Source organism: Mastacembelus armatus, chromosome 21, assembly GCF_900324485.2.
Source record: "Mastacembelus armatus chromosome 21, fMasArm1.2, whole genome shotgun sequence".
NCBI lineage: Eukaryota > Metazoa > Chordata > Actinopteri > Synbranchiformes > Mastacembelidae > Mastacembelus > Mastacembelus armatus.
Genome location: NC_046653.1, coordinates 15,778,471 through 15,800,777, shown reverse-complemented (window position 1 = coordinate 15,800,777; position 22,307 = coordinate 15,778,471). Strand labels below are relative to the sequence as shown.

General features: G+C 39.8%; 2 protein-coding genes across 4 annotated transcripts; both read right to left on the bottom strand.

The window, feature by feature from the left end:
• Nucleotides 1-9,691: 9,691 nt before the first annotated feature.
• On the bottom strand, nucleotides 9,692-16,788 carry LOC113122979 (thymosin beta-b). Of its 3 annotated transcripts, none has more exons than XM_026294685.2 (3): nucleotides 16,620-16,749; nucleotides 10,146-10,258; nucleotides 9,692-10,058 (listed from the first exon to the last, which is right to left on the bottom strand). In XM_026294685.2, the coding sequence occupies exons 2-3, from the start codon at nucleotides 10,243-10,245 to the stop codon at nucleotides 10,027-10,029; spliced, it is 132 nt and encodes a 43-aa protein (XP_026150470.1). In that variant the 5' UTR covers nucleotides 10,246-10,258; nucleotides 16,620-16,749; the 3' UTR covers nucleotides 9,692-10,026. The 3 variants fall into 3 exon arrangements, with proteins under 3 accessions (XP_026150470.1, XP_026150469.1, XP_026150468.1); XM_026294684.2 differs by lacking the exon at nucleotides 16,620-16,749 and adding an exon at nucleotides 10,841-10,995; XM_026294683.1 differs by lacking the exons at nucleotides 9,692-10,058; nucleotides 10,146-10,258 and adding an exon at nucleotides 11,890-15,225 and having other exon boundaries at nucleotides 16,620-16,788.
• A 5-nt stretch (nucleotides 16,789-16,793) lies between these two features.
• On the bottom strand, nucleotides 16,794-20,929 carry tlr7 (toll-like receptor 7). The gene is made up of 2 exons (XM_026294682.2): nucleotides 20,575-20,929; nucleotides 16,794-20,338 (listed from the first exon to the last, which is right to left on the bottom strand). Exons 1-2 carry the CDS (start codon nucleotides 20,587-20,589, stop codon nucleotides 17,192-17,194), a joined length of 3,162 nt encoding a protein of 1,053 aa, XP_026150467.1. The 5' UTR covers nucleotides 20,590-20,929; the 3' UTR covers nucleotides 16,794-17,191.
• Nucleotides 20,930-22,307: the final 1,378 nt, after the last annotated feature.

Sequence of the window (22,307 nt, the reverse complement as noted above, 5' to 3'; positions counted from 1 at the left end):
TGTCAGGAAGCATAAATGTTTCAGCTCACTGAATGTTGGCTATATCTCATTTTATAGAGGTCAAATCTAAGTCATCCTGGAAACTCCCATTATTGTACCCATTTACTGCATCAGTAATACGCATGAGAGTTTGGTTTGGCTCTGCCTATGTAATGCTCCAGAACAGATCAGTGTAACATTGATTTGTCAGTGAGCTCAAAATCCTTAACAAAGCAGGGGATACATAAAAGTAATGAACTCATATTGCTGAATCCACATGCAGAAATTCCTGAAATGCTAATCCAGGAGGACACATGGGAGGCAGTGGAGGTTAGGTTGCTAGGGAGCAGGCAGTGGTTGCCACAAGTATGCACAGCCTGAGCTGGTGTTGACAGCAAGTATGTGATATTTGTTAATTGGGGAATGAATATTCATTCAAAGACCTACGGACAATAACTACATTATTACCATGATAGTTTCTAACATTAGAGAAATATTCTTGGCATTACAGCTGAATTATAAAACTAAGCTTTATGAACTGATGACTTTTGCTACATAGTTATCCAAGTAGTTTTGGTTGCCTATAAATTCTGTCTCAATATAAATTGTAGAATATGATGAAATTATATGAAGACATAACAGATAAATTTTGACAATTTGTTGTTATTTTTTTCAGTAGTTTGTCAGGCTCCAGCCTCTTTCTGAAACCATTAGTTCCTGTTTCACTTCATGCACATCTATATCTCTATTTCCACCTCTGGAAATCCTAGGAGGAGCTATGTGTTCCAGAATAACACACACACACACACACACACACACACACACATTAATTCTGCAACCTGATTCTATATGACTTATATCTTAAGCATGTGGGTCGAGCACACTATACATTAGCGCTGTCTCCTGCGGTGTTGATGGTGTGGGTGAAGTGCTGGGATAAATGCTGGGTGCTGGAGCCTCATCTGCAGACTGTAGACTCCCACTTGACCCTGCCACAGCTATTATTGTCACAGCAACAGCACCCTCATCTGTCCACAGAGTCTTGGCATTCAGACCATGCTCTAACTTTCATCAGACATTTCTGTGCAGCTTAGTGGGTTTTGAGTGATAGTTAACAAGCGTTGCAATTTAAAATGCAGTATTCAGGCTGAAGTATGTAAATTAATTCAAACCCAAATTTCTGGTAGTTATGGAATGGTAGTATGTATATACGACAAAGTTCCTTGTGTTTTGATGTTAGCATTAAAACTAGTTTCTTTCCAGCATTGTTTAAGTCCATAATTTTTCCCAATTAGTACTTGTGTAGTATAAATAAAAATACACATATTTCAAAAACCATTATGATGGGAATGAGGTTTAGTTCTTTCTTCAATTAAGATTTCTTCCAGGAGGGGGAGACATAGTTCAAATATTACCAGTAGTACAGAGCCAAGGAGTAGACAAAAGGCTATGTGTTGCTACGCACAGTCTGTGTTCAGCTTCATAATTAGAAAATCCAGCTGTTCCACCACCTTCATTGCAGATTTGTATAGAAGAAAAGGAGGTTCCTTTACCAGCTACTGTATGTATCTAGAGTAGACCTGGCCTATCATGTCTGCTGCTTTCTTGTGCTGATAGTTCTGAACAGAAATCTCAGATGGCAGTCAGTGGAATTTTACAGGTGATGTAGATTTATTCTGTGCTTTGTCACTTTTTGGTCACTAGAGGTCCCCATCTGTCATCAGATATTTTTCATTGAGTAAAGAATCATATCCTGAGTGAGAGTGCAGGTTGAGCCAATGCACAAACAGAGGTGACTATTTATTGACCAGTGATTGACTTTCCTATTTCCTGTACTTATTAACATGGACATCAGGTTAGTTGAATAGTTCAGTTAGTTTATATAATTCATCTTTGGCTTGTACTCTTGTTGTCTTCGTTTTCTTATGTGTTGAATGTTTTCAAGGCTTACAGACATGTTACAGTTTGATGCTGTAGTTGATACTGATCATTAAAAAAAACCCCTAGTTTAACCCCCCTCCCACAAAACATATGTTGGCGTTTGATAAAGAATTGCTTCTATGTGGGCACACATATTCATCCAGTGAGTCCCTCACTGTGGCCCATGGCATAATGAGCAAGGGTTTTACTATAAAAGGAGAGACAATGCTGTTGAGAAGATATTTTGAAAGTGCTGTGTGTATACAACCACATCCTGCCCTGAGTGGGAGCTGACATGAGCAATGACTTTGGTGCAGAGAAAACTGCCTACTGTGAAAATGGGCCACTGCTCATCAAAGATATCGTAGTACACATTATAATATAGGTAGTGTGTTTAAATAGACTGCTGTCTAGATTTGCCCAAAGTCTGTATAACAGTAACATTTGTAAAAAGGCTGTGGGCAGCAATCAATACTGCACTTTCTTTTAAATCTGCTAGTTGGTTTGACAAACATTTGGCATTCTGTTTTTGGTATTTGAAAAGCTTGTGTGAATAGAGGATCAGACAAGTTATTACAAAGATACATAGAGTTTATGCACATGCTTTTTGCATGAGAGTAAAAAGGAAAGATTAATCTCTGAAGAATTGATGATGGTCAAATGTCACTTGGGAGCTAAGGATACAAACATATTTTACAGGGTAAAGTTCTAATTTTGATTGTGTTTATGTTTCCCACAATGTGCATCCAAAAATGGCCTTAATGCTGATATTTCAAATGTTATTTTTGTCCTTATAGTTGCAATTTTATAGCTCTATGTTTTTGACAGCCTAACAGAAAGCCCCTGTAATTCACATAGAGAAAATTTTAGAACTCCAGGTGTTCGTCCTGTAACATCTGCTGCCTACAGATTATAGAGTGACAGACTGTTTCTATGTAGGGTTGAACCCAGTGGAATCAGAAAGACAGACCTTGGGGGATTCACGCTGTGGGTCAGATCACACAGACAATTTGGGTCCTCGGCATGATGGGTGTGACAGGCCGATGCAGGCTTTGGCCTCGGCCGGACACCCACAGTTCTGCTCTCATTATTAATGCAGCACGGGCCAGTATTGTGCCATACTGTGATAATGGACTAATGGGGAAGCACCAGGCATCTCAAGAGGGCTGATATATTGCTCACCATTATTTATGAATGAGCTTGCCTGGTCAGAGACTTTACAGTAGTTGATTAAATCTGTCACAGTCTCAAAGAAAGCTCTTATGCCAGACATTCTGCTGCCAAACTGATGTTGCTGCTTCACAGAAGTAGCAGTGCACTACAAGGGGCTCTGCTCGAGTTGTACCACTGTCGTCTTGTGTTGGAGGATGTCTGGACTAACTTTCGTTTATTTTATTTATGCTGGCTTTTCAATTTGGCTCATCTAAGTGATGAATTGCTGTAGTGTTTTTCACACGTAAAACATCACGTATACTTGTGCACATACCAAAAAATGTAGGAGTTTTTTTACTTCAATTCCTGAACATCTTATGAGAAACTTCCCCAATTTAGTTCTTATTTCTATATCTAAATACATCCCATACAGCCTCTATTATTAACCTCTGATTATCTTAACAGTTTTTACAATTTCACCATCACTGATCCTGCCCTGCTTTATTCATTATGTTTGCTGTGTTCTAGTTGTATTGGAACCTGGTACATACTGACAGTTTGCAGTTAAAAGCATAAATTGCTCAAACATTAGCTCTGGGTTAAAACATATGATTTCATGCATATTTTCCGTGATGCTGTTTTCAAAGCTACAATTCTGTTATATTGAAGCCTCTTACCACGGTGATACAGATTTATATTGTAGCTGAAATTTGCATTCTTGATGTCAGTAGGGGTTTAGTGTACTATTTAACTCTTAAAAGTGGCAAGGCTGTAAAGATCAAAGTTTAAAGCTGCCCTTTATTCTTTACTGAGAAGGTTCATGCTGGTATAATTACACAGTTATGTAGTGTAAGAGGAGAACTCACCTTAGGTCAGTGTAGTAATTGTGTAAAGTGCATGCATAACCATGTAAGACATGCTGCGGTATCACTTTTATTACTTACCATGTCTGGGCACAAGCCCTATCAAAGGGATTATAGGCTCCCAAAAATACATTTCAAAACAATAGTGCTATTATTAAAGACTTGTGTTGTTATCGGCAAAAATATATGAAAATGAAAGCAACCAGATTTAATTTCCTGCTTCTAGTTAGAAAGAGCTTACGATCTATTGCTGCAAGGATACACAAAAGACAAGAATAAACAGACTCTGTAAGCTCAGCATTTAAGATAAATTAAAAAAGTAAAGAATTGGACTAGTTGCTGTTGTATACTATATTATTAAACTTATAGAAATGAAAAGGATGGGTTTTAGTTTTTACATACATGTGTGATGGTATAATTTGTTCCCCAACAGTTATGTGACTTAATGCTGCTTGATTGATATTTGTTGAATAACATTTGAGTTCTGGGCAGAGAAGAAAGATGTTTGTGTGGCACACCTAAAGGTTCCTCTGTAGCTGTGCACAGCATGAAGCGGAAGGAGACGGTGACAAAAGATGACACAAATAGCAGAAGTCAGAAGTTGCGGTTTTAAAGCCAGGACTTTGTCCTGACAGCTTCTACAGACAACTTTAAGCATCACACACACACACACACACACACACACACACACACACACTCAGCTGGCAGTTTATTAGGTACACCTAGCTAAAACCAATGTAGTCTAACAATCCTGTATTAAATCCTCCCATTAAGAAGGTGATAATGTTGCTTTTTTGATGTTTTTATATGTTATATCTACATTATCAATGAATGCATCATATGTAAAACAAATCTCTTGTCTGCTGCTAAGAGAAATTACAAATTCAGCAATAAAGAGTCAGGCAGGCAGTCTGTATCTGCTATAAGTCCACCAGTATAGTTACCTTAAGTGTGGAGTTTTGCTTCTACTGTATGGCTCTGCAGCTCTTTAACCACATCCTGTTACACACCTTTTATATTTCAGGGTTCAGACTAATTCACAAAGAACTTCCTGCAATATACTTCAAGACTGTAAACTGCCACATGGTGAGATTCAAAGGAAATCTAGCAGTCAGGGCATGATAACAGTTTGTTGTTAGCGCCATTTTTAGACAACATTCATTAAGAAAAATAATTATCAGCGTGTTGTTTTGTTTTTTTTGCAGGACCAGAGGCACATTTTTGTAAAAAATAAAATTTGTGCATTACAGTTGCTCAAAAAGTTATGATCAGGAATCTAACATGCCAACCGAGACAAAGCAAAAATGTAGGGTCATTTTTTGGATGCACCTCTGTTTCAAAATAGTTGGGCCTCACAGTGGTACATGTTTCAGGAAGGTTAGTGCTACTCGGAACTGAAAACTGAGCTTTAGTCTGAACTCAGGACAGATAGGCCAAGAGAAAGCACACTTAAAGGGAACTTTCTTTCGTGCTGTTCAGCCCTTAGCATTTTTAGAGTAAATTTGTGAGTGTGACAAAGCATTAAAATAGAAAAAAACGCTTTGCTGCTTTGCCAAATCCATAGCTTTTAACACAACTTGTCTAAGGTCTGCATTTCCTGTCTCTCTGTCACACATGAGTAGTGTAAGCATGCTAAGCTTAACCCCTCCCTCTTTTTCTCAGTAGCTATTCTCCATGTGTAACTTATGACACTGGTAGTACTGAAGTAGTTCAATGTAATCCTCTGACTTCTTCCTTGTTGTACACACAGACTGTAAGTACATAAGGACGCTGATGCTAAAGGAGGACATGTGGGTTTCCAGGCTCACATCTGGTGAGTTTCTGTGCACACCAAGATGACTTCCTTGCAGCTGTAAGGTTTCATTGCCATGTTACATTGAATGACACATCTGCCCAGTTAACCAGATACCAAAAGTCTAGTTCAGCAGGCAAAAAGATTTTCCTCCCTTCCTCCCTTTATGGATCTCGGCCTGTTGTCTGCCTGCTGTATGATTCTGCCCTACATCCAAGACATACAGATGTCACTTTAAACAAACAATACTTGAAGTGATGCTTTAAATTTGTGATGAGATTTTATGATTTAGATGGTGCATCCACTTTTTACTCAATCTTCTTTGCCTACTTTAGTTAGGGAGTGTATGTGGCTACCACCTTTGTTTTGCAATTGGGTAGGAATGAAGCAGTTCAAGAAGTAGGAGTTTGTTGTTCATTCAGAGTGCCAGGAAGGGTGGCATTATTAACTGAAGATTAACAGCCTTCAGGAAAAAACAGGTTCAACAACTCTTGTATTTCCATGCCTTTGTATTTGTTCTGTTAAAATGATGTTAAGTCTCTCTTTTGCTTTTCAAGATACTCCTTTCAAAATTTGCACACACATAAATATATGTGCATTTCTGCTGAGTGTCCAGTTTGTTAGCCAAACAGAATCATACCTCCCTTCTGCCACAGACCTTAAGTCTATCACAAGGCACGTTTTCTGTGAGTTTCTTTGTCACGCATAGCAACCATTATAGTGTGGCACAGGATTGGCCAGCTCACACCCTCAGCTTTTTGTGTCTACCTATCACACAACAGAAGCCCTGCCTTTTCCTACCATGAAGACAAAGATGAATTGTGCGCTTTAAATGAAGAACATAAAGATGCTGAATCTCTCTATGCAACCTCACCTTTTTATTCTCCCCATGGTGAAATGGAGGAAACCTGTATGTTTGAAGCACTACAAAGTAGTCTGGTTAAGGTGTAGCCTACATTCTCTTATCTACATTTGTGCTGTGCTGCACACCTAAGCCCCCCTAAAAAATGCAACACTTATGCCTAGACATGAGAAACATGCTTAGACAGGTAGACAATTTAAACATTTATCCTGTAACTTCACCTTGCAGCTATCCCCTCTATCAAATGTATTTCACACAACTACTGATAGCTAACCTAGATAGTGTAATTTGTTTTGAGTAGCAACACCATAGCAAAGTGATTGTGGAGGAACATTAATATATGACATATGACGAGGAAATGCTATACATGCAGAACAACCTTTATACTCTGTCAGCAGAGAGAAACAGAGGCACAAACTCATCTCTGAAGTCTGTAATACTTGCCCTGTTTGGATAGCATTATGATATAGTGACAGTATTTGAAGTTCTGAACAGCACAGCTGGTGTTTAGGTTTTAGACTGAATGTGAGGAGGGAGCAGAGAGACTGAATTGAGTCTCACAGTGCTGTTGCTAGCAGCTGTGAGATCCCCTCACTTCCTCTTGTGGGTAAAAATAATAACCCAAGTAAAGGCCTTTTTATTATCTGTGTGGCTGTTCCTGTTTTGAAAAAGAGACAATCTGACATTATTTTGCTGCTAACATTAGTGTTTTTTGTTAAGTTTTCAACCTGTCACACATAGGTTGAAAACTTAGATATTAACTAGTGACCCATTTATTTGCATTAGCAGAGTTGAGTGCACCAGTTTTGTAAATTTGCACACCATGTTCATTTGTTTTATCACCATATACCAATTACACATTTGTTTTTGTTGCACCGTTCTCTTTGCTAGTATAACTGTGATTTGGTGGTTGATATATACAATAGTCCCTTTACGGCAGCAGGACCTCCAGTGTTGTCTCATTATGTATGTGGCCATAGGCTGTCTCAGAGGCATCTGTGTGTTCTTCGTAATGGGCTGCAGTCAGTCCGAGCCACAGCCGGTCCAGAGGGTGCCCGTCACAACACTGGCAGATGGCCTCTTAGTGCCCTGAGCCAAGTTCACCACAATCAGCCCTTAGTGTCATTTCAGTGTCATTTGCATCCCCTTTCTTGGATGCATATCAGCTCTTAACTAGGCTGAAGTCATCATGGAATGCAGACCTTTTCAATTAAAGAACAGTGTAGAACTTTGTAGATCACTGAAAATATTTATATTAATGCTCTGCTTTCTCATCCAAAAGGAATCAGGTTTGATCTTTACAGCATGTCTTCCTTTGAAGTAATGGTGAGCAAGATGCTGAGCCCTTTAGCTACACTGTCATTGCAAGTTTCTCAAGTCTAAGAGGCTAGATATTATATTAAACAGCATAAACGGCATGTAAAGGGGGACGTAACGGGGGATAGTAGTGCCTTGTAATGTGTAATACTGGCTAATGTGTTACCAAAAGAACACATTGTTATCGGACACTGAGGAGCTGTTGTGTGACCAGACTGCTCATAAGGATGGTAGAAGACGTTAGAGGGAGGGTTGGTATCACAGATGTGTGTGTGCATAAATCATCTGGCCTCTTGGTGCTTCTTTAAAAGGCAGCTAAAACAATACACTCACATGTCCTTTTTCCCATGCTAAAAATGACTTTGGCTTAAATGCAGCCTCAAGGGAAACAGAATGAATGTGGAATTGTGCCAGTCTCTCAGCAGAGCCTATTGTTGTTGTTTGGGCATGGCTGTTATGGTCCGTAGACATATTTCAGTTATGTAACGTCCCTCCCCTGTCATTATTTCTACTTTTCCCTCTGAGACACAACTGTCAGCAGAACAGGTTACCTGTTTCTTCTTTAAATAGATGCATTTGTTTTTGTTTTTTTTTACTTGGTGAAAGCCCACCAAAAGGTCAGCCTTGTCAGTGCTGCTGTTTACACATTCAATGAGGTCACCAACACCGAGGCTTGTTCAAGGCTTTTCCGCTCTGAAAACCAAGGCTGGTTGGCCTTGGTGGCATTCAACTGTAATGACATGAAAACCTGTTTTTAGACATTTTCATCGTGATGAGTAAAATGTCATTCATTTCAAAATAAATCTACAAATCCCCCCAAAAATACAGGGCCTGAATAGTTTCTGAAGCCACTGTGGACAGTTTACAATTAGCCTCAACCTCTGATTACATACAGGTCATCTGGGGTAGCTTCCTAACATAATCCATAAGCTTTACACACTGCACTGTTATACCACTGCATTTATTATGAGCTTATTCTGAAAATTGAAGCCGATTTAAATCTGGACAGCAAATATCTTACACAGGAAAACAGACACTGTGCTGATCCAATCCAGCACCTGACCTCCAGCTGAGGAGACGTGACCTGTCTAATCAGGCAGCAGAGACTCTCAAAATTACCCCTCAGCAGTTTCACAGCAGGAAGCTGCTGTAGCTACAGCTGGAGGACGAGTGGGGACGGGCCTGGGGATGTGCTGCTGCTCAGACTTGGCTGAAATATGGGCCTGACACAGCTGCAGGGAATGAACTTTTGAGTGTAGTGTATAGGACTAGACAGGACTGCATACAATGACTGGTCTGATATAAGCTTTAGTTCTCTATAAGAGCCTGACCTCCAAACTTGAACTTCAACAAAGCAGTGAATTGTGGAAACAGCTGAGGATTTGGTCAGCTCTAGTCACTCCAGGATGTGAGCCAGGGCTTTGTCATACCTGTGCAGTTTGATTTCTGCTGGATTTATTACGAAGCCAGCAGAATGCTGCAAATCATAGTCAGCTATCTTATGTAAAAATCTTTTACCATTTGTTTGTACACCTTCCCAGGGCATCAACTAACAAACCTAAGATTGTGGTTGGACATGTAAAAGGTGAAATGGCTGCTGCACTAAAATCCAGCCTTTAAAAGCATATATACACTTTAAAAAAAAAAAAAACACTAGTCAACCTTTAGCAGGCAACACCATCTACATCAGGGACTTCACTGTGCCAGCACTGAAGTCATTGCAACACCTACATGTTCCCATGCTGGAGATTCAAAGGGTGTTCTTATAGCCCAGAGTGGGAGGGAACAAAGAAAAATTCACAGGGACAATAATCACTTTTTTTTTTTATTTTGCATATTTAAGTGTGCATTCCAGACATTTTACAAAGAAATACAGATTGATTTGTGAGCATTCACAAGTGGCTAGAGTCAGGTTACAAATCAAGTGTATGGCCCCCTCAGTGACACAGCAACAGATGACCAAGAACCAGCGCTGACATTGAGCCACACTTCCTTATTGTTCAGACGGACATCTAGGCCAGTGTTGGGGGGTTGTACAGCTGCCATTTTGTCATGTAGGAATTTGGAATACATGTCGAAAGATTTTGGGGGGGGGGGGGGGGGTCAGGCTTGTGGAATGTTCAGTGCACAAGAGGACCAACTCATGATGGCACCGACTTCTCCTGTTCAATGGCTGCAAGAAAAGGAACAAACATCACATCACTCCCACAGATTTCTCCACCATAGCAAACTAAAGGTTTAGTTCAGGGTCAGCACGTACTTTCTTTGGTTGGCAATGTGTTTTTCTCTTGAGTCTCGGTCTTCTTCAGCTTTGTCTTGTCAAAGGTTGTGACTTCGGTGATGTCGGGTTTGTCAGCCATGTCTGAAGAGGCGCTAAAGACAGGGGGGGGGGGAAGATTGTCATGAGTTTAATTTGCAACAGAGCCCATGAGACTACTTTATAAGTCGCAATAAAATTACTTCATGCAGCAGTGTGACTGGAATAACCAGGGCTGAGATCGAGCACATTTATACAAACCACCATCCACCCCCCCGTGTCCACGTCCATCAGTGCCTGGTTTGAGAGAAGCTTTGTGTCTGAACCTGTGCAGCTCAGGAACCACCGCCCTTTTCACACTAATTGATCGGAGGAGCGACAGCTGAAGCCAGACCCCGCTCTGAACAATGGACCTCAGCCCAGACACTGAGCTGCATGCACTGATTATCTGATTCAACCAAACACACCTGACACCTAAATAAATAACGCCATCACCTCCAGCCAGTCTGACGTTTTTTAGTATTTTCCATCAGTGTCTCTGTATTTTCTGACTTATTCCAGCAGCTTTGTCTGTTCCAGCACATTTGGCAGCGCTGACAACATTTGACAGAGTAGGACAACGTGAGGAAAGGTATCACACTCATACTCCGCTGCTAAATCACTTAACATAAACAGGCGCAAAATGAACTTGCACTCACCGGGGTTGCAATCAGCCAAACAACAAGACGCACGTCGCTTTTGGCACAGGAGCGATGAAATCTCCAGCCTCGGTCTCGCGTTAAATACTGCGCAGCATGCAAATAACCATCTGACGTCACGTCCCGTTTTTAAAAGCCCACTTTTGTACAAATATGTTTTTTCTATGTAAAGCGATAAATGGACGTACCGTGTAGGTGCAGAGTGGGTTTTTGCCTGTATGTGCATGTATTTGAGGAGAGGGGATAACCGCGTTTATCTGCACCGATCAGCTGTATCACATTAGGTGAGTGAGTTTGTGTCCAACTTCAACCTTGTGCTCCAGTAAAAGTGGGTCAGCGACGACCCCACGCGGACAGCAGCAGAAGTGACAGGGCCAGGATCTAACTCAGTGGGAAATCCACAGGAAGTACAGGAATGGATTTGCAGGTCGGTGTAAACAGGTGTGTAGTGAGGATTCACCGTTTATGAATCTGTTTTAGATGATCATGGCAGTTTATACTCAGAAATAACTTGGTATAGACTTCAAACTATAGGAGCTAACATTAATAATGAAGGAACATGCAGTGCATCATGTTCTTATGTTTCCCTTTTCAAGGTTGAACATATGACCTTAAAACATTAGGAGACGGGGGCTGGGCTTAGACATGTAAAAGGCCCCCACCTCTACTACACTCCTCAGACTCACATATAGTCACTTAGTGTTTTCTTGTGGTTGTTTTGTATTGATTATATATGATTTTCCACTTCCTTTACTTGTTTTTTGTTGCTTTTTGCATATTTTTTTTACAGTTTTCTGTCTTTGTTGGTGTTTTCTGTTTCTTTTTAGTCATTTTGTGTAGCTTTGCATCTATTTCTTCTCATGTTGTACCTTTTTTTTCAGTCATTTTTCATTTGACTTTCCAGCAGAATGATTAACAGCCCCTACATGGTTTTCTGGTCTAGGGCGCCCCAGCTGCCTTGAGCTCCTGGGCCTGTGCCCATTATGCCCGTTCGGTAAATCTATCTGTGACCTTAAATATATTTTCTAGACAGATGACAGGTAGAAACATTTACATTTCAAAATGGCACATATTTGATTTATTTATTCTGTAACATTTGTACACAAATGTACATATCTGTACACAAGAAATTATCATCTTAACTCCATCAACAAAAATTAAATCACAGGCATAGTTATAAAGTAGCGCAGGACCAAATCAGCTTTGCTATAGAAGAAATGTGTCAAAAACAAGATCCAGATAAGGTTAATGTCATAAATCCTTCCCAGATAGTGATCACTGATCCTTATCCTGCTTCACTTGTTGGTGAAGTACTTTGAATAACTCTTGCTGTACATCACCTGATTATCTGCTCTCACAACATTTCTCAGGTTTTGCCAAAACCAGGGCTCTGCCGCTGCCGTTTTCGGCCACTCTAAAACACTTTTCCCACACAGCCTCATCCTCAGCCGCAGAAAGTGAGAGTGCTGCAGGACAGGCTCCAGCATAAGCAGCACAATTACGTCCACATTTTCATCCAGCAGTCTTTGGTGGGCCAGATACATCGCCAGTTTGAAAACCCCAGTCTTAACGTAGCGCTCCGTTAGGACAAACAGGGTCTTGTGACTGTTTCGGATGCTGTGAGTGAGGTTGTCTACCAGCGGGACCCCTGGAGGCCAGTCTCTGTCCTCCAAACACAGAGGAAGATGCTTCTCTCCTTCCTCTTCCAGTTTCACCCGCAGATTCCTCATCACCCAGTCAGAGACATGTGGATCACTGGTGTCATAAGTCACAAAGACATCATATACAGTATCTAGTGAGTTCAATGATCTGTATCCCTTCAGCTTTGCTTTTATATAGTGTATTACATAGGAAGCATCCCAGTAAAATAAGTGGGCAACAGTCGCTACAAACATAAAGGCAATAATGAAAGAAGACGAGAGAATGTAGATCAGGAACGCCTGGCTGTCATTGACACACTGGTTAATGTCAAAGTATATCAATGCAAGACCCTTCTGGTTTTCTGGTGTGTCACATGTCACATCAGTGGTTAGTCTTGGGATCTTTATATCACTGTTTTCAATCCACACAATGAACTCCAATGAATCACAGGTACACTGAAACGGGTTACTCTGTAGGAACAATGTCTGAATATGGCTATCAGGCCTCGTCTGGAAGGTTGACTGATTGATGATGGTCAGTTTGTTGAAGCTAAGGCTAAGAGTCTTAAGGCTTTTTACACCCTTTATAAACCCGTTGTCCAAGTGGAAAATGTGATTATGGCTCAGGTCAAGGAACGTTAAACTCTGACTACAATTTGAGCTTAAACCTGTCACATCAGATAAAGAATTGAAGCTGAGGTCTAAAATTTGAAGTTGGTGGAAAAATGTGAGTTTGTTCCATTTAAAATCAGTGAGTGAGTTATGGCTTATGCGTAATAAGGTGAGGTTATGTGGCAAATATTTATAAACATCATCTGGAATCTTTGAAATGTAGTTATAGGATATATCCAAAATATTCAAATTAGTAAGTTGAGTAAAAAGCATCTTGTACGAGCGATCCGACCTTTCTTTCCAAAGATTCCCAAGATTATTGTGCCCAAACTGAAGTTCTTTCAATGAATTGCTATACATTTGTTTTGTTGTTAATGTAGAAATGGAATTATAGCTCATATTCAGTACTCTCAGAGCAGGCAGATTTTTTGTAAAATTCAAATTATGCGTTATCCCATACGCCATGAAGTAGTGAGAATTGTAACTGAGGTCTAGTACTTGTAGTTTTTTTAGTTCTTTGAAGGCATTGTCATAGGCCAGATCAATCTTATTGAATGACAGGTCCAGGTATGTCAGATTAGGCAGCAAAGTGAACTCTGTGCCATTAGGTGCTGCTGAAAATCCATTTCTTGAGAGGTTGAGACATGAAATATTTCCATAGCCTTCAAATTGCTTTGGAGAAATGAAGAACAGATTATTGGAGCTGAGGATTAGCACCCGTCCAGAATCAAAGCACTCTTGGTTGATAAGGCTGTGTGATATCTCAAAAGCAAAGTCTTTTGGATAGGATTGTGTAAGCGGGGAGATAGAAAAGTCTGACCTCCCGTTGTCTTCATCACCCAAATGAGTGGGACTGTTTACTGGAACCGGATACAGCCTATTTTCTGCAAGGTAGATCATTTTCAGGTGGGGGAATTTGCTAAATATGGTGTAATCATAGTGAATAATGAAGTTAGTTCCTAAGTTTAGTGCAGAGAGATTTTTGAGTGTGTACAGAGGTTTGAGTGTGTCTGGTCCAATATTTTGGAAGACCAGTCCCTGCAAATGCAAAGTTCTTAATGACACAAGATTTGAAAAGTCTTGTGAAAGATTTACTGTTGTAGGGTAAAACTTCAGAGCGAAGTTGAAAGAAAGGTCAAGTTTTTCGAGCCTGGGAAGGTAGGTTAGAAATGTTGCTTTCTCAGTAATTGCTTGTAGTAAGAAGTTAAATGACAGGAACAGTTGTCTAAGATTTTTCAGGCTCTCAAACCAGGAGGGCTTCAGGTGGGTCAGTGAGTTTCCTCCCAGGTGCAGCGTCCTAAGCTGTGTTAGATTGTGAAATGCATAAGGATGGATGTCAAGAGAATTGTTTCGGCAAGGAACACAGGGATACGGAGCATTTTGACACCTTGGACAATTCCCCTGTATTTTAAGGGTTGTTAAATTATAGAGCCCAAAGAAATCATCTTTAGCAATGTACTGTATTTTGTTAGAGCCCAGCATTAATGTGCGTAATGAGCTTGGTAATCCCCTGGGTACGTGAGTTAAGTTGTTAAAGGACAAGTCCACAGTCTGTAGTTTGGTCATAACTTCCAAACTGCCATCCACAATCGTTACAGATTGACCACAGGGATTCCACGAGTAGCAGTTTTTGGATAAATACAGATGTTTCACATTTGTTATGCTCGCAAAGCTCCTGTTATCCAACAAAATAATCTTGTTATTGTGTAGGTCAATTTTTTCCAAACTGAGGGGGATGTTCCTGGGTATTTCACTCAAACTATTTCCTGTAAGTCTCAGGTCATTCAGTTTTGTCAGATTTCTGAAAGCGTTTGCATCAATGATCACCAGTTTGTTTTTGTTTACCCAGCTGAGATTGAGACGAGTCAGGTTCCACAGCTTAGAAAAGGACTTCGCTGAAATATTCGAAATGAAATTTTCGGACAGGTCAAGCTCAGTGGCATTAGATGTTATCCCAGAAGGTACACTCTGCAGATGACGCCCTTTACAGTCAAACTTGACTATAGAGATATTGTAGGCCTTGACATCACAAGGGAACTGCGGTGACATCCACATAGGTTTACATGAACCAGGCTGGATCTCATAATGGCAAGATAGACAGAAGAGCAGCAAGTGCATCCAACATGTGACAGTCTGTAAATAAACAGTAAAATTAAAACAGTGAAGTCATTTATAATCTCATACATTTTGTGCTTTGCTAAAGCATAGTTTTGGAATTTTTTCTTGTCTTGTGAAAGTCAAAGCAGTTTTTGCTAACTGTAATGACTCCTTCAGTTTTTACTGGATATAAACTCATCTCTTTTTACTGTGCTTTCAGTGATTGGGAACAAAATCTGCAGGGTCTGTATCAGTACTGGCATCAAAAGCAGGAATGATTACTGCTGGTATCAGTGTTCATATATGCACCTGACCCCCACTTGACCCCCACATGTTATACTGCTAGTGCTCAAGCATGTCATCATGACCCCCCTGCAATAGCTCCGCACACGCACAATCTATTTGCTATCCACTGTTTCAAGAAAAGTTTAACTTCTTTAAATACAGAAAATGTCCCCACCTGTATCCACCAGGTGGCAGTAGTTTGTAAATGAAATAACCCTAAATTGGAATAAATGCTCGTGGAACTGTAATTTGTTTGAATCATAAATTCTTTTAACCTCTTACTACAATAGTCTGTAGTGTCAAGTAACCACTGTAACAACAAGTGGTAATTATCAAATAATGGTGAACGCTAAAAGCTATTGCAACAGTAGCAGAAGTAGAGAAAAGGTATAAAGTGAAGTGACTCTGTAATGTTAGATAGATAAAAGTATTTATTTCCCATAAATTACTAGTCATACAGGGCTGAGTAAGGCTGTTGGAGCTCATGACCAGTATTGAACTAAGCAGGTATATATTATACTGTTTATGAATTGGTTATTTTTATTTTTGTTATCTCTTTCTCCAAAAGCTATATAATCCCATCTTGTCATCTGTTTTACCCTTTATATCCCTATAAGTAGCTGTAAGGTTAAAGGTATTTAATTTGACAACGAGTGATTGTGTCCCAGCATCGATTAGTTTCAGCTTTCGATGTATAAGGTCCTCAGCGAGTGTAACCTGGCTGCATGTTTCATATAGAAAAACACTGTAAATTTCTTGTGAATCATCTTCACATTTGCCCTCTAAAAATGCAAATAGGAAAAGAAGAAAATTGCCACAAAAAAAGTAAAACTGTATTTGCTGTATATCACACCATCAAAAATGCAACAATTTTTAAATGAGTCATGAATGAATTAATCATTTTTAGCAATTGATATAAATAGTCAAAATTTTTGGAGTCAGATAAATGTATAGAGAGTCAGTCTAAGTATTATCGGGTGCTATAAAGTTCTTAGCAGAAAATCATTAGAAAGATAGTCTTACAGAAACATTCAATGAAACCACATGCAAAAGAAATCACATGTAATGTGCAGATATATGTAAATCTATGCTCTGTACAGCCAAGCTTGAAAAAGGATATTGAAAAGTATATTGATGAAACTCACCATTATGTGTCTATTGTGTATTAATCCCACAAAATCTTTGAATGCCAGTCCAGAAAACAGGTTCTGACACTTTGCAATCTTTCAGGTAAAAGTTTGAAATGAAATTTGTTAAAAGTCTGTTCCTGGCATGCATGCCATCAGGTCATCACAATTAACAATAAACAAAACAAAAAAAAAAAAAAAAAAAAAAAAAAACGCTGTCACTGCAGTCAAGCAAGCAACAAACTGAATGATTCTCAGTGTATAAGCTCTCAGACAGAAATACTGTAATGAGCGAATTGAAGAAGTAGGTATGTTTCATTTCTCTGTTTCATGGTATGTTGGCAGTTTCATGGTAATCCCAGAATATATGTAAATTATAGTTCTCTGTGGAGATAGAGAGAGTACCAGGCAGTTCTGGTAAATTAAAAATTTTTTGAAAAATACACCAGTAGTAATAACACAACGACAGTTTTCTTTTACATGTAAAGCAGTGGCGGGATGTTCATGCACTGCGATTCATACAGAGAAGTACATTCAGGGCAGTCTGAAACAGGAAAGAAGGAACTAAGTATTACAGTTTATTGTTCTATTTACAGTGTCTCTTTAAAGAGATTGTTATATTGTTTGTGACTTTCATTTGCTAAAACACTTCTCAGGCTGAACCAGAAATAAGGCTGGGCTTGAGGGTTTGTTGGCCACTCCAGCACAGATTTCTTATACAGTCTCTTTCGCAGTCTCAGATACTTTGAATTGCAAGGTGCTTTCTCCAAGAAAATCAGCACGATAACATCATTCTTTTCATCCATTAGCCTTTGGTGGGCCATGTAGAAGGCTGTCTGGAAGTTTCCGCTTTTGATATATTTGTTAGTGAGAATGAACACAGTTCTCTTGCTCCTGTGGATGCTCTGGGAAAGGTTGTCGATCAGGGGGCATCCGGGGATCCAGTCCCGGTCCTCGAGACAAAGTGTCAGGCGACGGTCTCCGTGTTTCTCCAGGTGAACACACATTTCTTTCATCACCCACTCTGACACTGCGGGGTCCTCCTTGTCATAGATCACAAAGGCATCGTAGACAGAGCTCGGGGAGTACAGGCGCCTGTAGCCTTTGAGCTTGGCCCTGCAGAAGTGGTAGATGTACCAGACGTCCCACAGGAAGAGATGGCTGGAGATGGACAGAGTGAAGAAGCTCAAAACCAGGGAAGTCATGAGGGTGTAGAGGATGATTGACAGGTAGTTGTGCTGGCAGGCCTGCAGGTCCACTGAGATCACAAGATGATCTCTTTGTGCCCCTGGAGCGGCACAGGTCACATCTGTGGCCAGTCTGGGAATGGGCACTGTGGTCTTGTTGAGCCACGTGACAAACCAAGTGGCATTGCACGTGCACAAGTATCTGTTCTTGTGCAAAAGCAGCATGTCCATCTGATCAACAACATCATCTGGAAAGCTAGATTTTTCTATATGCTGTATGCGATTAAAACTGAGATCCAGATATTTTAAGTTGTGGGCATCTTTGAGGAAATCTGGCGTGAGTTTTAGGATTTCGTTTTTATGTAAAATTAGCTTCTTGAGAGATTTAGTACAGTTTGATAGTATGTTTGGAACTGTAGTTAGGCTATTTCCACTCAGATCTAAGACTTGTAGAGAATGTAGAAACTGTAGTTTCACCCAAGCAAAATATTTTAGTTTGTTGTTTTTAATGTAGAGCTCAGACAGCTTGTCTGGAAGACTCCTGAACACTTGCTCTGGAATGAAGTTAAGGTTGTTATGAGAAATGTCGAGGACAGTCAGATTAAGTAATTTCTTAAAATAGTTGAAGTATCTGGTGTCCCCATCTCTCCACAACATATCCAAGCGGTTATCTCTGAACTCTAACCTCTCGAGAGATTGACTCTCCAGCTCTGTGTTAGTGGAGGTCGAGATCTTGTTGTGGTTCATCAGCAATACCTTGAGATTCTTTAAATTTTTTGTGAAATTAAGCATGTGTGTCAAGCCCTCGGATTCAAAATAATGGTTATTGTTACTTATATCCAAGATGATCAGACTTTTCAGCTCTTGAAATGCAGTGGAGTAGAGCAGGTCCAGGCGATTCAATGAGAAGTCCAGATATTGTAAATTAGCCAGATATGAAAATTCAGAGCCATTCAGACTTTGGCTCATCGCATTCCCAGACAGATTGAGGCATCTCAGCTCCCCAAGGTTTAAAAATCTTGAATGCAAGAAGAATATGTTGTTTCTGCTCACATCCAGGGTTTTCCCAAATTGACTGCACTCCTTGTTGACGAAAGATGTAATAACCCCCTGTTCTTTGTCTTTGTATTTGCAGCTGCGAGCATATTCATCATATCTAAAGTAATGAATCTCTCTCACTTCCTTACTTTGGTACTGAGCAGCAGCAGACATGGGAGACCAGTTCAAAGGCTCTCTTTCAGAGAAACCAACAGCACCTTGTCCATCGGAGGGAGAAGAAATTTTGTTGTCGGACAGACTGATTATTTTAAAGCTTTTTAATTCCATCAGGATACTAAGGTTTGCCATTTTAATGAAGTTCGTACCCAGATCGACAACCTCCAGTTTGTTGAGGTGTTTTAATGGCTCAATACTCTCTGGCATTAGCTGCTGAAACACAAAACCCTTTATTCTGAGTACTCTAAGGGCTTTGAGGGATGAGAAACTGCGGCTCAGTCTCAGTGTCTGAGGATACCGCTGAAGCTCATAGTTAAAAGAAAGGTCCAGTTCTTCCAGTTTGCCCAGGTAACATGGGAAGGTGGTGACTCCAATCTCTCTGGCTAAAAAGTTTGATGAGAGATCAAGCACTCTCAGCTCTGTTGTGTTGGTGAACCATTCACTTGGCACAGATGTTAGAGAGTTACTGTGCAGACGCAGGGTTTTTAGTTTTGCTAACATTTTAAAAGCTGTTTTGCTGATTTTTAGTGGGGAATTATTTGGGCACGGGTTGCATGGGAAAGGGGCATTATAACATCGAGGACAGTTTCCACTAATATCTAGAATTTCAAGGTTAGTTAAATTTTTAAAATCCTCATCAGTGACTTCTTGGATGTTATTGTTGTACAGGTACAACTCCTTTAAACTTACAGGTAGTTGATGGGGAATGAAAGATAAGTTGTTTGATTTAAGCGATAACAATGTTAAATTGTTAAGCTGTAAAAATGCACCATTCTCTATATCATAGGACACATTACAGGGGTTTCGAAAATAACAGTTTTGACCCAGGTAAAGCATCTGAAGATTCCTGATCTCAGATAGGTTTGCTTTAGAAATATAATAAATGTGATTCACTTCCAAACTCAGCAGAATCAGACTTGAAGGCAGGCCTTTAGGTATAGCATAAAGCTGATTTCCATCTATATACAATGCACGCAGCCTCTTTAGGCTTGTGAAGGTGTTTTCCTCTATTGTCATGCTTTCAGTGCACATGTGGTCCTTGGGGCCAATTTTGATGGGCACGCAGTTGCACCTCATGTCAATCTCAGTCAGGTTATGTAGTCCATAAAATGAGGTGGAGTTTAATTTAGGTATATGGTTGATAGTGAACGTCAGATTGGTAGCGTCTCCAGGGATGCCACTTGGAATTTCTTTTAGGCTTCTGTCGGTACAGTCCACTTTCACCACACTGCCATTGTCGGCCTCACTAATATCACATGGCAGAGTTTTGGGGTAAAAAATGCTAGCTGTTGATATGGAGAGACAACACCATAGGACCAGCTGTGTGGCATGCATCTGCACAGAAAACACAGGTGGTTCTCAGTAAAATGTGTGTAGGTGGATAATGCATTCTTAGGAATATAGTATTCAGAAAGGCATATTCTACTTTATGGTTCAACAAAGAATTAGCAGAAGCTATTTCATTCCCCACTTCTCTTTGTAGTTTGCTCTTCTAAGCTCACATTTTATTACTCTACCCATGAATGCAATCATAATACTGCACAGTATATGAACAAAGATCTGATACTCACCAGGTGGAAGAACATTGTTCACATCAGAGGTTGCAAACAGGTCCTTGCTACCAGTCCCGTTGTCAAGTTGAGTAGCCTACTGAAAGAACTGTAATGATGATCAGTTGTAAAGGGAAGAGATGAAAGTAACAGGTGTCTGGGTTAGCTCATTGTATGAACAAGTACATAGCATCACTTCCCCATTGTTACAAACCACACACATCTAAATCTTCCTTCTTTTACCATGTCTGTTTGATGATGCATGACATATTTCAGATTGATGAATAATGGGGCAAACATGAGCTTTATGCTAAAATGCCTGTTTCTGTGGTATTATTTAAAACAGAAGGATCATGGATAATAGCTTCTTGCTAGTAGAGTGTAACATCACAGCTGGAGGAGTTGTGGGTTATCTGGTGGCTACCAGCAGTGTAAGGTACAGTTTCATTTCAGATTACCTTGCAGGGGAAAGTGAAACCTATGCCTGGTTTACCAATTTGGTAAACATGCTTTACTTGCATGGCCACAGTCCTCTGGCCTCTGTGGTTGCAGTGTTGTGACTCTTGACTTTCACTCTCACCCATGATCTGTGCAGACAGTATGCAGGAATTATTTCAGACACCAAATGCAAGGAATGTGTGATAATGTTCATCAGTCCAGTACAGCCTGGAATATGTCAACAACCACTAGATGGCTTACACAAAAGATGTTGCACACATATAAATGGGGCCCAGATGATGAATCTTAATAACGTTGATGTTCCTATAACTTCTCCTTCATTAACCGATTTCTCCTGCCTACTGATGACAGTAGTTTTTACTCCTTTTTGGTTTATACCTTGTGCTGACACAAATATGCCTGTGTAATTTTGTTAACATGATTTTAATCTCGAACGTTTGATGATGTCTTAAGCTGGATCCATGTTAATGGGATGTTTTGGTTTTGATCTTTATGTACAACCTATTTTGTGATGAATTTAAAATCAAAAGAAGGGAGTGTCTATTTTATGAACTATATCAAGATGCCCTTTGGTATGGAATTCTTTTGATATGGCACCTATTTGTCCTTGTTTTGCATTTCTGTCTAGACCTGAATTTCACTTAAGCAGTCTGCTCCCTGTCAGGAACAAAGACTGGCCCTAAGCAGTTGTTGCCCTCATCCTGATACTGTATAAAGCTCACTGTGCCTTTTGTTTCTCTGTTACTCTCTGGCAGACTCCTTTAGCACTCTGTCATGACAGTGGCCTCTTTGCAAAGACAATAAAATGCCTAAAAGACATTTAAGTCTCAGTTCATTTCAGATTCTCCATCAACAGTATGCTAATATGCTAAAGTGTGATGATGAACATGGTCAATACATGGTCAATAATAGAGAGTACAAGCACTCTCTCCAGCACTGTGAGTGAAATGGGCCACCATCATCAGTAATGCAAAAAGCATTACCACTGCTCAGGAATGAAGTCAAGAATAATATCTTGATTTATTAAAAATAGTTCCAAAATTAAACACATTTTGTGTCTGAATAAAGCAATTTTAGAGGCAAACTTTTACATTCTGTCAGCTTCAGTTATTTATTTATTTTAAAAAATAAACTGAAAAATGAGTTAACAACAAATTGGCACTGTATGGGAAGTTGGCAATAAATTACACACAAGAGAGGAGTAAAATAAAATAGACGAAAAATCATTTGAAATAACACTTTTTTAAGTTTTAATAATTTTATTAATGTTGACAAAAATAACAGGAAAATACTCA